General features: G+C 42.5%; 1 protein-coding gene across 1 annotated transcript in view; it reads right to left on the bottom strand.

Annotated features, from left to right (window-relative positions):
* Positions 1-623: 623 nt before the first annotated feature.
* The window catches only part of SLC13A1 (solute carrier family 13 member 1), an 85236-nt gene continuing 69256 nt past the window's right edge, over positions 624-16603 (bottom strand). The window contains exons 10-16 of the mRNA XM_028746955.2: positions 15272-15370; positions 15072-15173; positions 8991-9094; positions 7420-7529; positions 4834-4995; positions 3906-4043; positions 624-2870 (exon numbers count right to left, since the gene is read on the bottom strand). Of these exons, the coding sequence (XP_028602788.2) occupies positions 2733-2870; positions 3906-4043; positions 4834-4995; positions 7420-7529; positions 8991-9094; positions 15072-15173; positions 15272-15370 (853 nt within the window). The 3' untranslated portion in view covers positions 624-2732. The remainder of the gene's footprint in view (positions 2871-3905; positions 4044-4833; positions 4996-7419; positions 7530-8990; positions 9095-15071; positions 15174-15271; positions 15371-16603) is intronic.

The following is a 16603-nucleotide window of genomic DNA, read 5'->3' as shown; positions in this document are numbered from 1 at the left end:
CCTTGACCTCTCAGGGGCTTTTGATACCATCAACCACAATATATTTCTGGAGTGGCTGTCCAAGTTACTGTGGTTCTAGCCTTACTTGGATGGTCATTTCAGGAGGGTGATGCTTGAGGAGTCCTCTTCAGCTCCATGGAGCCTTCAATGTGGTGTTCCTCAGGGTTCAATTTGATACCCCTATGCTGTTTACATCTACATGAAACTGCTGAGTGGGGTTATTTGGAGTTTTGGAGTACGTTGTCAGCAATATGCTGATGACACACAACTCTTCTTCTCTTCTACATCTGCAGGTGTGGCAGTGGCTGTGCTGGACCATTGTATTGCCCCAGTAATAGACTAGGCGAGAGCCCACAAACTGAAGCTCATTCCAAACAAAACTGTTAGTGGGTGGTTCCCTAGACCAAATGGATGGGTTCCTGATGGGGTTACACTCATTGGTTTGTTTTTGCTTTGGTTCTTGTTTTTATTATGCATTTTGTGTCCCATTATGTATTTTTATGTTGTGAATTGCCCTGTGATTTTGGATAAAGGGCAGAATACAAATTTAATAAAGAAGAATACACAATAATAGTAATAATAATAATACACAAAACCCAATGACATGTAACAACACATTTCACTTGAATTTCCACTTTTATTGTCATTTATAATTTGCTCTGTTCATAAAGGTAAAATGGCACATAAAACATTATCATACCCAAACAAAACAGTCTGTGAAAATCCTCCCCATCGCAAGTTGCAAGTTTGGTCCATTATAAAAGCCCAAGTGATGCAACAGGACTTTCTGATATGACCTAAGATGACAATGATAAAGGGCTCCTGTTGTTTGTGAACTCTTTTACCTGGTGCAAATTAGCCTGGAGAGTTGCAAGATTAAAAACAGTTTGAGTCCACAGTATTCAAACCACTTCTTCTCAAACAGTGAGGTCAGGGTGTACACAGATGTAATAATAATAATATTAGCAATAACAATAATAAAAATAAAAATATTCACATGCATGCATTATCCCACACACCACATCTTTGTTGCAGAAAACACCAGTGTGATCTTGACATCAGTTGCAATATGAAGTCCTGCCTTGACTGCCTTGCACAGATAGAGTCCTATGGGGACACAAAAGCTGGTCCCGATTCTGACTCTGATCCAGGTGAGCAGAGCCTCAAACCAGAGAAGCTTCACATCTGCTGCAATGCCAACACCCTCGTGTATTGAAAGCTACACTTCTCTTTGCTGCCTGCCCCATTAACAGTGGATCAATCTGGTCCAGCAATCCCATTTCCCATGTCCCCACATACTACTGTATGAATGCTATGCAGAACAGCCACCTCTGCTAAGGTGCCTTACACCAAGTTGGACCAAGTCGATATTTTCTATTCTCCAGGCTTTTAAACAGGTGTCTTTTCCAACCCTAGCTAAAGAGGTTGAGGGATGACCTTGGACTTTTTGTGAGTAATGTATGCCTTTGCCTCTGAGCAACAGCCCTTTTCCATCATTATGGAGGCAATAGAGGGGAACCAGTCTAAAAAATGATATCTGGGCAGGTGATGGATAGATACAGTATGTGTGCCCTACCCTACTTGGCTTTTGTGTGGCTGGAATGTAGTCTACAGTACAAGGGTAAGTGCCACATGAATTGCTGTGCCCACTTTGGGCCCCCTCCCCCCCTTCACTGACATGTTACCCACAGCAGAATGTGCCCCTCAAGCTAAAAGAGGTCTCACAACCCTGGAATAATAGAAAAGGTGCTTAATATTTAGCTCAAGAAATACAGCAATAAGGATCCTATTGTCTCACACTTTGGCACATTTATTACTACGATTGATTCTGGCAGAACTAATTCAGGCAGAATCAATACAATGTGGTAAGCTCGTCTGGTTTTAAAATAATAATACATAAACTCCCCATTGGATCATGATGGTTTCCCTCATCATCTCATGCCCATGACTGGGTGCTGTGTCTAGCTTCCAGTGCAGAACATGCTAGTTACCACACCTAGGTCTTCGTCATTTAAAATAGTTTAAAAAGTTTAAAATAGATTGCAATGAGCACACACACGATTCCCAAACCCACATATCCCAGCAGCTGTGAGTGGTACGGAGGCAGAGAGGCAAGCTGCCTCTTCTCTGGCCGATGGGTAGTTCTTCCCACAGCATGATCATCTGAAATTTCAGTCATTCATTGATCGTCTCGGAAAAGATCTTCCTATCAGATTCCAGCAGCAACCATCCCCGGGCAAGTAGGCTTACGTGGAACAAGTGTATGGCACAACATGCTTCACGTGAAGTGATCATGTAGCTCTGACTTATAAGGCACTCATAGAATGCTTCAGTGCACGTGTTGGGACTGGAAGACACATTGGTCATAAGCTTGAAATAATGGCCTTCCAGCATTTTAAAATCTATTGATCTAGCTATCTGTCCACCCACCCACCACGCTCTTATCCCAGCACCCCTATAGTCATAAACCTACATTATTTGGTGACCCTAAAAACAGGGGCAAATCAGCATTCATAATGAATGTGCATAACCGCCGTTGCAAACTTCCCAACCCTGATGAGTGAAATCCAAACTGATGGGACACTTGCACAGACTCACTTGCCATTGCAGTATCGAGACTGCAAGAGTCTTGGTTTACCGTCTTCAGTGCAGATGTGTCGATCCTTGGGAAGAGTAAACAAGAAGCACGGCATGGGAAGGTGGGTCGAGAAAAAGAAGCTGCTACTCCATTCTTAAAGTCCGGTTCTGTTAGCAATAGCAGGTGCCCAACTAGGATATGTATTGAGTTCAAACATGGGCACCCCCCATGTCATGACAGCAAGCATGACAACAGCAACTCCGATGATATTGATACCCAAACCGGCTTTTACCTAAAAGAAAGGGGGGAGGGTAAGGAGAGAATCTTTTTACCAATTGAAACAGAAAGCCGCAGTTTGATCAAGAAATTTTGCAAACTACAATTCGCACCACAGTTACGATCTGCAAACCAGAAAATTCCAGGTTCAAATCTCAGAGTGGTCACAAACCCATCAGGCAGTTTTAGACAAGCCACTAGGTCTCTCATGAGGCAGGGATGTGATACAGAGGATGTCCTACAGAGCCAAAAAGGTCCTACACCCCTGGATCAGAGTGATGGACTAGTATTACAGAGAAACGAGTTTAAATTGTACCCAACCATGCAGCTTACTGAGTGACCTTGGGCTGCCTAAACCTCAGCCTAGCTTCCCTCACAGGGCTGTTGTGACAAGAGGACGAGAGAAACAGTGGCATGTAGTGAAATTTTCCATAGGGGAACAGTTAGGGTCAGAGGTGCCAGCTTGCAAGTGCAATTGTGGTGGTGGTGGGGAGATGTTGCGTGTGAGCATCGCATCTCCTTCCCAAAGCTGGACAGGCAGGAGGGCTCTTGGATCCCCTTGGAGCATCACACCTCCTTCTCTACTCTGATTTACCGGGAACTTTTAGGGGACTAGCCTAGTCCACTGACCACAAACCACTGGGGAGAACCATGTATTCTGCCTAGAGTTGCTTAGAGGAAAGGTGGTGTGTGTTAAGTAAATAAACATCCTAGATGGTTTTTAAAGAACATTAGACAAAATGGGTGTATGAGTGGCTGTAAGTCATGATGGCTGTGCAGAACCTGAATACTAGTTTCCGGACAGCAACAATAGAAAAGGACTATTGTCTTCAGGTCTTCCTCATGGGCTTTCTAGAGCCCACCTGGTTGGTGTCTATGGAAAGCAAGATACTGGACAAGATAAGATTACTGGGCTCTTCTTACTTCCTTAAGAATAAGTGAGATGATGTATAATAAGGGTTCTGAGCACACTGGAAAAGGATGCTATTATTATTACTCTTATTATTACAAAAGAAGTCAGCATGGTTTATGTTATTTGCCCTCGACTTACCATGTCGATAACTTTCAGGTGACCATATGCAAATACAATGGCATTGGGTGGATTTGCTACAGGTAGAAGGAACGCGAACGAAGTGCAGAGGGTGGAGGGGATTAATATATACAGGGGGTTCACATGGATGGCTTCAGCCTGTTAGAGGAAGAAACAGAAAGTCATGGTTCACATTCACGGAAAGAAGCACATATCTGAGACAGAATTAAAATGCAAGCTAGAGCCAAAGGCTGCGATCACAAAAGCAGACATGGGGAACCAGGTGGTGCTAGACTACAACATCCACTGTCACCCCTGGCCATTGGCCATGGCTTCTGGGGCTGTCAGGAGCTGGATCTGCAGGTCCACAGGTTCCCTCCATGAACACATAATGTTAACTGAAGTATTTAAAGGACCCTGAACATATATACATACATTCCTCCACTTTACTAGGCTGAGGAGCAGAGCACCTTACAAGAGCCCATAGCTAAAATAGCCACGATGACCCTATGATCTGTGGGATTTAAAGTCTTTAAAAATAAAATTGGATTTATAGAGGCAAAGTGAATACAGTACAGGCACGCAGAAAAGAAACCCGCATCCCTGAACACATAAAGATCCATGCAGTATCACGGTGTGTGCATTGGGACACATGCTTCCTTGAACGCAGTGGGACATAATTACTGATGCTTTATATTTGATTGCTATCCATAGGAACTATGCATCTTTTATTATTATTTCCTTGCTTCCATAGAACACCTATACACAACATCATACTCTTTAATCTAGAATTTACTAAACTACCACTCTCTGGTTTGATATTCCCAGCTCACTAAGTCAAACACACAGACACCCAATTAAAGCATGTTTTGAAAGGGTGGAAACTCCATCTTTTTACTTATCTTTAACCACTTTAATTGTGAATGGGCAAACCAAACCAGTTACTCACCAATGGGGCTAGGATAGGCAAAAATATTGTGATAGTGGCAGGATTGCTGGCTACTTCAGTTATTGTGGTGACAATCAGGGATGAAATGAGGATAGTCAGCCATATGGGCAGTGATCCCAAAGGAGTTAATTTACTTCCTATCCACTCTGAGAGTTTTGAGACCTGTGAAAAGGAACGTTAGCACAGTTACCCGCCAATGTAATTTAATGCATACATATTTTTTCACAAGTACGGCATTTGCAGAATCTGTTAGCCTATCAATACACAGGATCGATACCTGTAAGTAACTGAACTCTAATAGGATTCCAGGCCCCCTCAATGTGTTTTCCTCCATATTAAATGCATGCCAAGATGCTCAACTTCTGGCAGATAATACATTTTCACCATGTAAATTGGGGCTAGCCGTCATAGTGCCATCCAGCTGTTGTTGGGTTCCCATCAGCCCCAGCCAACATGGCCAATGGGCATGGAAGATGGGAGTTGTAGTCCAGCAACATCTGACTACCCTTGATATAAATGGCTATGGGTGAAAGCCTATACGCATTTACTATGGAGTAAGTCCCATTGAACTAATTGAGGCTGGCTTCTGAGTAGCACAACCATGGGTATAAGTAAGCTGCATTCATGGTCAACCATGCTTTAGTCTTATGTCTGAACTTACTGTTGGTTTGTGAGGGGCTGCCAAACAGGATATCAAGCTACAGGCTGAAGCTGGTGAGTTTGTGCCAGCTTTGGTTTGCTGTTGTGTCTGAATTCACAAGCCATTGACAAAAGAGTTGAGGCGGGTGTTCAGAAGAGGGCCCTCCAAACTGGTATTTGTGTGTGTGTTTTAGTTGTTGTTCTTTTGCAGATGTATTCTGTAACATGCCTTTGACAGAATAATAGTGCATTAATGGTGGAGACTGTTTTATTAGTTCTGCAATGCTTTCTCAATGTTACCACATTATTTCCATCTGGATGGGCACTCTTGCACTACAGAAGTATTAGGAAGTTTTTTTTTATTTTTGATTATGTTTTTATATGTATTTGAAGCTGCCCAGGGTGGTTGAGGCAACCCAGTCAGATAGGCGGGGTATAAATCATATTATTATTATTACTACTACTACTACTACTACTACTACTACTACTACTACTACAGGGAAACAATGCTGGTGGACAACAACAGAGCTTTAATTATAATATCAAGGCTAATCTTAGCAAATGTAGTATAAACACTGACAACTGGGAAACATGGGCCTGTGAGCGCTCCAACTGGAGAACAGCCTTCACCAAAGGTGTCATGGACTTTGAAGAAACACTAACTCAGGACGAAAGGGAGATACGAGCTAAGGGGACAAATCCTCACTGTGATCAGCTCCCACCTGGAAACCTATGTCCCCACTGTGGAAAGATGTGCAGATCCAGAATTGGCCTCCACAGTTACTTACGGACAAACTGTTAAGACCACATTAATGGAAGACAATCTTACTCGGCTACGAGTGATCGCCAAAGAAGAAGAAAAGTTAACGGATTTTAGAAGGAAACTACGGGACATGCACTACTGCAAAAAAAAGCAGCAGTCACTGCCCCAAAACATTTTGCTGGAGCAGATGGTATTGCAAGTGTATAACCACCCTGAAAACATCATAAGCACAAATCATATTAGCCATAGTTGCCATTTATAGTTATGGTTGACTATGGCTTCAAGGAAGGCCTAGTTGGTTGGTTGGTTGCACAAAGGGAGAAGTGAACTGGGAGCAAAGGGGCTAAATGTTTGTGCAAGAAGCTTGTCATCTTCTTGGCTTATGAAGCTAACTTTGTGCTGTGCTCATGGTCCAAGCAAGAGGCCACAACAAAGTCCACGCTACACACACTCATCTTGAGGAGAAGATGACATGTTGTAGGACCAAGGCACAAACCCTCCAAATGCTTGCTGAACTACAATTTCCATGAGCATTAGTCAGGCTAGTTGGGGCTGGTTGGGAACTGGAATCCAACAACATCCAGAAGGTGAAACTTAGTCACCTTCGGTATAGGAGATGGTCCTCTAAGCTACTAACAGCCAAAGCTGTTTGCCCAAAGCAGTTGAGACTATTCTTGACTTCATTGAATAAGGCTTAGCACACCACCCTTCTGTGCATAATTTTTCTTTTTTTTAAATCCTGATCAGCACCTGGGTAATTTTATGGTCATATTTAAGAACAGTTTTATTTTAATGCTGCCAATTGTTTTTACAGCTGTTTTAAATCTTGACGTGCTAATGCTTTATTTTATGAATTTGTAGCAAGCGGCAACACACTCCAGAAGGTGGACTAGGAATCTATTTAATGATAACGGTGATAATAACAGTCAAAACAAAACCGTTTTCAGAGACAACATTTTACCAAGCAAAGGAACTAACCCTCCGAATTCCCCCTAACTTCTTGAACAACAATTCCCTTCCATTTCTCGCTTAACTGTTGTTCCATTATAAGATAAATATTACTAGTGGAATAACACCGGACAACTTTTCAGCTCGTCCTCTGCAATTTTCTTGCAAACCAGCTACAGCTTAAGAATATTGTTGTTATTATTATTGATTGAATATGTTGCAAAAATCTGTATTACCTCGCAGCCATCTGCCAGCGCAAACCCTCCACCAACGAGTATGGCAATTTCCCAGGGCATGCAGGCTTGAAATTCTTTCCAAGTTATCAGTGGAGTGTAATCAAAAACAACTAGAGGAGGGGGAATAAAAAAAAAAGAATGTCTGTAAAGATATGAGGAGGGAAAGCCCATTGCATTGTCTTTCTACTACTGTTTCACACAGAGCTATTCTGAGTCATCTGACTCTCATGCCTTTGCATTGCAGGAGCTGGTTCATATGGGGAGGGTGCTACATTTGGGCTTCCCATAGGCATCTGGTCAGCCACTGTGAGAACAGGATGCTGGAGCAGCTGGACCACTGGCCTGATCCAGCAGGCTCTTCCTGTTTTGGAATTGGTAACCGTGATGGAAAATGAATGATGAACTCTCTTCTACATGCTTATGAGAAAAAGGGACACGGGTGGCGCTGTGGTCTAAACCACAGATATGGAAAAGAGGAGGTTTTTGAACTCAAGCCAGTGTCAACTACAGCTATATTATGGGATGCAGGTGGCGCTGTGGTCTAAACCATTGAGCCTCTTGGGCTTGCCGATCAGAAGGTCGGCGGTTCAAATCCCGTTGCTCTGTCCCAGCTCCTGCCAACCTAGCAGTTCGAAAGCACGTCAAGTGCAAGTAGATAAATAGGTATCGCTCCAGCGGGAAGGTAAACAGCGTTTCCGTGCGCTGCTCTGGTTCACCAGAAGTGGCTTAGTCATGCTGGCCACATGACCCGGAAGCTGTACACCGGCTCCCTCGGCCAGTAAAGCGAGATGAGTGCCACAACCCCAGAGTCGTCCGCAACTAGACCTAATGGTCAGGGGTCCCTTTACCTTTTACATGCTTATGAGAGCTCCACGTCTGCTCTGCAATGTATGCAGAGCTTGGGATGCATGGGGATTCTGCCTGTAATTGTTTTCTGGAAGCCAATTCTTTTCTCCTGCTCTGGAAAGTAGGACTCAAACCAATGGCTTCAAGTTACAAGAACTAAACATTGGGAAGAACTTTCTGACAGTAAGAGCTGTTCAAGAGTGGAACTGACTTCCATAAGAGGTGGTGGACTCTCCTTCCTTGGAGGTTTTTAAGAAGAGGTTGGATGGCCACATGTCATGAATGCTTCCGCTGAAATTCCTGCATTGCAGAGCGTTGAACTAGATGACCCTCGGGGCCCCTCCAGCTCTACAGTTCTATGATTCAAGCCCACCCATCCCACAGCAGAAGTCTGGATGGCTTTGAAAAGAAGCTCAAAATATTGCCATGTTATATAATCTGCTCTCAGTTATAATATTGACTTCGGGTTTATATCCACACTTCCTCTTGTCTCGCTACTTCCCCCCAGGGAAAACTGCTCTTTAGTGTTCAATCGGAGCAAATGGCAATTCGGGTTTTCAGTTTGTTCCACTTTATCGCCAAAGAGCAGGTTTTTCCCTAGGAAAGGGAGAGAGGCTAGGGGGAAATTGCGCATACCCATGCTTTCTAGGCACAGGTTGAGCAGAAGTGTGGACGAGCCTTTATACTTGTGCTAAAGAGGAAAAAGTCAGGGATGTATACTCAACTGTTTTCTCCATTTGAAGTTCTAGACAATGTTTTTGCTGGAATGATGAAGAAGAGGAGGCCAATCATTAAGGCAGCTGTTGAATCGGTAGCAAATCCTGGGTATCTGGGGAAAGAGCCCAATGTTTCAGTTGGTCCACAAATCTCACACTAGAAAATTCTGATTCTTTAGCAATAATATCAGACATTACCAGTGTTTGGAAAGATATTTTGAGGTGACGGTAAACACATTAAATTTCTATTTGGCAGGGATGGGAAACATCTGGCCCTGCAGATATTGTGGGGCATTTCCCCCCATAATTCCTTGCCATTGGCAGTGCGGACTGATGAACTGCACTGTGACTCTCTAAGCCATGGTCTAGTAGGGTGGCACTGATCTGGCAGAAAGGCAGATTAAAGCTCCCCTTTAAAAATAACCATACAAACATTAATTTCAAATGATATGCCAATTTGCAATTATATTTTAAAATAGCAATGATTAACAGAGCATGAATTAAGCATGGCCTTAGTTTAAATTCAACCAAAGTATGCTTAATCTATTTATTTTTGTTTTCCACATTTACAAATAATGCTCAATTTGACTAACAATAAATAACCCAGCAATAGCACAATAAAACCATGTAAAAATAAATAATAAATAATAGCAGGTTTTATTCTGGGGAAAAAAGGCAGGCAATTAATAGACAATAAAAGCAAAAGATATGAGACCAAAGCACAGAGCAGCTGAGAAAAGCAAGTCACCTCAGTGGCTTAATAAATAAATAAATGAGGGGTCGCCTATGGGTGAAAGGTCATCATGAGCCTTCCTTGGTAGGGAATTCCTATCTGAGTAGCGTTACTGAGAAGGGTGTTCCTTGAGATCAGATTGGGTGGGCCAGAGAGAATAACCTCTCCAGGAGAACACCTGTGCAGGTAATATAGCTGTAAAGGTAAAAGGTAAAGGACCCCTGGACAGTTAAGTCCAGTCAAAGGCGACTATGGGGTTGTGGCGCTCATCTCGCTTTCAGGCTGAGGGAGCCAGCGTTTGTCCACAGGCAGCTTTCCGGGTCATGTGGCCGGCATGACTAAATCACTTCTGGTGCAACAGGACACTGTGACGGAAACCTGAGTGCACGGAAATGCCATTTACCTTCCTGCCACAGCGGTACCTATTTATCTACTTGCACTGGCATGCTTTCGAACTGCTAGGTTGGCAGGAGCTGGGACAGAGCAACGGGAGGTCACCCTGATTGGCAAACCCAAGAGGCTCAGTGGTTTAGACCGCAGTGCCACCTGCATCCCATAATATATCTGTAGTTGACACTGGCTTGAGGTCAAAAACCTCCTCCTTTCCATTTCTGAGGCTCAACAGGAGACAGAAGTGATGAAATGCAACCTTCAGGAGGGTTAACAAACTGAAGGACACCGTCCTCTTTCTATGTTGCTCTCGAAGGAAACATGCTGATGGGGACAGATGCAACCCTGCTTTAAGCCGTTTATATAATGTCTTCTGTTGTACAGTGGTACCTCGGGTTGCAGATGCTTCAGGTTATAGATGCTTCAGGTTACAGACTCCGCTAACCCAGAAATAGTACCTCAGGTTAAGAACTTTGCTTCAGGATGAAAACAGAAATCGCCCGGTGGCTGCAAGGCAGCAGCAGGAGGCCCCATTAGCTAAAGTGGTACCTCAGGTTAAGAACAGTTTCAGGTTAAGAACGGACCTCCAGAACAAATTAAGTTCTTAACCTGAGGTACCACTGTATATTATTTACTACAAAGCTTGATGACTAAGACTTTTGGGGACGAAATGTCTGATTACTGGAGTGGCGTCCGAACACTGAACAACTGATATATCACAAGTGGACTCTTTATTACTGCGTTTGCAATTATTTAAGATAAAATCTATTTTGGAAAGAGAGAAAAACGAACACCGAACCACTGATATATCACAAGTGGACTCTTTATTTACTGCATTTGCAATTATTTAAGATAAAACCTATTTTGGAAAGAAACTAACTTTTGCCATCTTATGGGCGTTTATTGTTTGTTTACAGATAGTTGCCTTGGCGATATTATCTTGCGTCTATTGCAGTGACATAAAGTTATCCGAAGCATTTGTGGTTAATGAGTTAATCTGAAATGCCCACAAGAAACAGGAGTTGTGGCGGGCCTCACATGAACTATTCTGTTCAGGTTCTTACCATCTCAAGTGTTGCTATGGTAACTCTATACTTTACAGGAGTAAATGTAAATAACATTTAAAAATGAAATCAGCAAACGATATGTTTGTGTGTGATGTTCTTAATCAGATTTAATAATATAGGGAAACGTGCCAAACATTTGAATGAACTTTCCATTTCCATGCAAAACTTTAGCTTGCAGACAAAATATAAAGGGTATTTACACAGTGAGGCTAATAAAATGAAAGCTCATTTAGATATTTTGAGGAAAATTAAAAATGTTAAGTGTAACCACGGGCATATGGATGCAAACAAAATCTAAACTGCAAAAACGAAAAAGAAAGGGAATGTCCATTTGTTATATCTTGGCATCATTTATTTATTCTCTTGCATTTATTCCCCATCTATAATGGATCTCAAGGCTGCAAACATGTGCTTTCTGGGTGAATACCAACTCAAACACTGCCCAGGACCAGACTCCAGACTATGCCCAAGCATTATAATTAAGTGCTTCTGATTTTATCAGGTTAGGCTGGATATATTATGCTATAAAAATGGTTTATTTTAAAGTAGAATGCTACATGCTTACAATTAGTCTCAAATGAAAGTGGACTTGGGGAAAACATTGGCGGAGAGTCAAAAGGATCGTGTGTGTATATATATATATATATATATATATATATATATTACGGTAAAAATGGACAGAATGCAATAAAAAAAAAAATCTGCTTTTTCATATTAGCAGCATCTGCTTTGTTAAAGCCCATTTGCCATGAGAGCTTTTCGCATCCATAGTCAGCTTCAAATGTTATGTGAGATGACCAAGTCAGTGACTTCTTCGATCTCAGAATAAATCACTAGGACTTCTCTCTAAAGGCTCTGCTTTATAACAGGCGAGGATCGTACACCTCCCATACTGCTTTGCTCTTACTTAGCAGAAATGAAGATAGAAGATAAAATAATTGCAATGCGCCAGTCTGTGTGGGGTTTTTTATGGTCCCTAAATATTTCACTGATACTTAGAAATAAGATGGCAACAGGTGCTGAAATCCATTCTGTTAGGCCTGAGACTCAGCAATTGCAAACTGAAGAGAAGATGGGTTTGCCCACTGAGAGAATGCGTAGCAATAAACGGCAACAAACAGAGACAATCTTCTATGCTTCCAAGAAACAAGCCATAAAATACATTAATTTCTGTTTGCCCATCCCTCTCCTTGTGCCCCCTGCCCTCTGCTGTGGAAGGTTGGGGGGGACCCAGAATGTATTTAGGGGGCATGGGGGAGGTATATGGGGAAAGAAGAATGAGGGGAAGTTCTATTCCACAGACAGAAGTTCTTGAGGTGATTGAACTATTCATTGGCGTCTGCCCTGACCGACAATATAGCAAATATCAAAATGCCCAGCTGGAGAAGAACAATTGGAGCTATTTCTCTGTCACCTCTTAGGCAAAGTGTTATATCCTGCCTCAGCCACTTTCTCCAGCCAATCATTTGACTCAGATGAGAAAAGTTTCAGCCATGAAGGAGCAGAAAAGGGGAAACTGTTGAAGCCTTCCCCTCTTATTCAAAGGTTAAAACTTTTTCAGGCCAGGTGGCTAGAAAGTTATGCTGAACAGCAAATATGTTTGAGCACTGTAGGGTCTGCCAACTCAGGGTGAATCTACACACGGGTGGGGGTGGGGAACTTACATATAAATACTGTAAGTCATAAATTACCGGTAAATCGTTATAACGAAAGGTAAAAAATGCTATGTAAAATCACACAGAAAAGTTTTGTGCTGCGCAGCGCCATCTTGTGTTGCATGTTTACAACTCATTCAAAACACTGTTTTTTGACGAACGTAGCTGAGTCCTCAGTAAGTGCAAGAAATACAGTTGTACCTCGGGTTACATACACTTCAGGTTACAGACGCTTCAGGTTACAGACTCAGCTATCCCAGAAATATTACCTCGGGTTAAGAACTTTGCTTCAGGATGAGAACAGAAATCGTGCAGCGGCGCGGCGGCAGCAGGAGGCCCCCATTAGCTAAAATGGTACCTCAGGTTAAGAACAGTTTCAGGTTAAGAACAGACCTCAAGAATGAATTAAGTTCTTAAGCTGAGGTACCACTGTACAGTCAAACTACGTATAAAGTAATGATAAATTTGGTACTGCAACTTCCTCACAGAAGCACTCAAAAACAGTCCTGCCCAATGACTGTAATACCTAAACAGCAGGTATTTGAAACAACTGAAGAAGTTATGTGTGCTACCCAAGCAAACATTACAAGGAGACAAGAACTGAGGATATTTGAAGGTGTGATTTATGCTCCAATCCTGAATAGGTTTAACTTGAAGTAGAACTGATTTCCACGTACAGAGTGGAGCCTTAGGCACACATCGCTGTTCATTATTTGAGGTACGGCTTCTTGGGTTTTCAAAAATGAAATATAATGGTGCTTCGGGTTCATTATGGATAAATAAAAATCTATCCCCATGAGAAGCGGTGCACTAGTTGTGAGGCTGAGTGGGGATGGCATAGACTGAAACAGATATCAGATATAACCACCATGGCTGTGGCTGACTTAGGTAAAAATGGTAGGCACTATTTGTTATGTACTGAAGTTCTCACGCTGGGCCAGCAGGGGGGTACTGTAGATAGTTTTCACTCAGGTCCACATATGCAAATAAGGGGTTGAAAGTGACGTTCAGTGATTGGATAGCTATAGAAAATGGTTACTGTTGCGTTCTAGTGGAGCTCTATATAAGCAGGCTGGCTGAACCCTTCAGTTCAGTTCTGTTCTGGCCTGTGAATAAACAAGAGCTGTTTGAAGAATCACTGTGTCATCTGATATGTTCACCCACAACTTAACACTATTACTGATTGTGGTGCTGGGTGGCCTAAAAAGGCCCACTAGGGGTTTTTTCTTTGTGGGTGATACCTCTGTGTGGTGTTTGTGCTGTGTGTTATATGTGTATGTGAGCATGTACATGCATGTGTGGAATGTGGAGTAGCCAATGTCTAATTCGGGCCCGCCGCAAATTCCTCACTGCTCTGCAATTTTGCAGCTCTTCCTACTCTGTTACTCAGGGGAGTCTGTATGTGAGCATGCTGTATAAATGTGTGTGTGTACAAGAGAGAATATGGGATAGCCCCCCCCCCCGCCAATTCTGGCCCCGGCCATTTTTGTTGCAGTGCTGTTTCGGTGCATTGAATACCCTCCAACATTTATTCGATGAAAATAGGGGTGTCCTGTTCCACCACAACTTTATTATTTATACCCAACTGACTGGGTTGCCCCAGCCACTCAGAGGCGGCTTCCAAAATATATGAAAACATAATAAAGCATTTTAACCTGAGGGAGCATCTCCACCCACATCGTTCTGCCCGGACACTGAGGTCCAGAGCCGAGGGCCTTCTAGCGGTTGCCTCACTGTGAGAAGTGGGGTTACAGGGAACCAGGCAGAGGGCCTTCTCGGTGGTGGCATCTGCCCTCCCATCAGATGTCAAGGAAATAAACAACTACCTGACTTTTAGAAGACATCTGAAGGCAGCCCTATTTAAGGAAGTCTTTAATATTTGATGTTTTAGCGTGTTTTTAATATTCTGTTGGAAGCGGTCCAGAGTGGCTGGGGAAACCCAGCCAGATGGGTGGGGTATAAATATGTTGTTGTTGTTGTTGTTGTTGTTGTTGTTGTTGTTGTTGTTGTTGTTGTTGTTGTTGTTGTTGTTGTTTATTTTAAAAAAACCCTTCCCTATACAAGGCTGCCTTCAGATGTCTTCTAAAGGTTGGAGAATTACATCTCCTTGGCTCAGGAGTCAGATATTGTCAGCACATCCAGTACGATAGCTAAACAAATCTTCAATACCATCAACGAGGATTCGTTTGCAAACAAGAGAAAATGCCAGCACCTCAGAACTGGACAATGATGCTTATGAACTTACGCTGAAAATAATGAAGCCCAGCCGGAGATGAATCCAGGGTCTCTAGTGAACCATAACAGGGCCATTAGAATGAAGAGGACAAGAGTGATGATTTCTGGGTAGCTGCAACAGAAGAACAGCGAGTGTCAACATTGCCCTTTCAGTATGTTTGCTTTGACATCATTGTAACATTGTGCCTGTGGTTCAGCCGGCTGTCTTACCTCATCGGTCCAAGTTTATTGTATTCCTCTTTAATCACCTGTGCGGAGGCTTCTTCCCTGGGCGACTTTTCCTTTCCACACTTGAACATTTCTTTGAAACTAAAATGGAAATAAGAATAACCAGTAAAGGGGTTTTTACATTTAAAATATGGGTTTCTCTTCCTGTGGCTTGGATCCAAAGGCCTGAACTCAGTGGGATTTTTTTGGCTCCCTTCCTTTGACCAGGAGGCGACTCCCCTCCATTTTGTATCACAAATTGCTTTGGAGATTCTGTTTGGTTTCAAAAGAGGCTTGCTATGCGGGGATCTGTTTTGAAAATGCAGTTCAAAGCTCCTTTTTGGCAGGAGGAACTGGTTACACATCTCTCTGGATCCAAGCCACAGTCCTTGGAACAGAAATAACCAATGCCTTCTAATTCAGAAACCTAATGCTTTATGTCAAACTATAGTATCATGTATGGTATGTGTAGTGTAATGTATTGGCAAATTTGGTGTTTTGGTCACATACTTTATAGCAGAGACAGTAAATGGCATGAAGTCAGGTGGGCTTCCTTTATATAAACTAGAGTAGCCAGCTCCCATTGCCCTCAGCCAAAATGACCAATGAAGAGGGATGATAGTGATGATAGTGGACACCATGTTGAATACCTCAAAAGCAAAATCCCTGCTGAAAATCTTGGAAAATATGCTCTCTATTCTTGGGGAAATTATTTATACCACCTAGTGACATTTGTATGTGAAAAGGGAAAGCAATGTTATGCTGAAGGTCAAATCTGATGTGACGTTAACTGTGCAACTCTCAGTTACATGGTTTTGTTTGTTTGTTTGTTTGTTTGTTTAGTAAATAGTAGCTGTGGGTTGGGGGTGGTGAGGTGGTCAAATCAGGACTGTGGCGTGATGGGCAGGGGATTTAAACCTATATTCTAATATGTTCCTCATTCAGATACCAATTCTCTCCGTATCTGCTATTTATTAAACAAAAGCAGCCATGCAACTTCCAGCTGTTAGGATGAATGTCACTTATTATAAATCATTTGTTGTGACTTATTGGTGCTTAATTACAATCAAGCAGTTTATAAATGTTTGGCCCACTTCAGCATAAGGCTGAATTGTGAGCAAACCATGGTTCCATTACCACATCTTTTTGGGGAATGGTATCTGGAATTATAATTCCTCCTTGGGGTCCAAGCTACCTCTATCTTTATCTCTTTAGTTGAGGGATAAACCTTATCAACCCAGAGCATTGAGAAGATTATTCACTGTAGCAGCTTTACAATAGGACTTTTCCACCCGAAGGTGTGTCGGAACAAATATTGGTTTCACCCTATGAGTG

Source organism: Podarcis muralis, chromosome 10, assembly GCF_964188315.1.
Source record: "Podarcis muralis chromosome 10, rPodMur119.hap1.1, whole genome shotgun sequence".
NCBI lineage: Eukaryota > Metazoa > Chordata > Lepidosauria > Squamata > Lacertidae > Podarcis > Podarcis muralis.
Note: the sequence above shows the minus strand (reverse complement) of the source record. Positions and strands in the feature narration are given on the sequence as shown.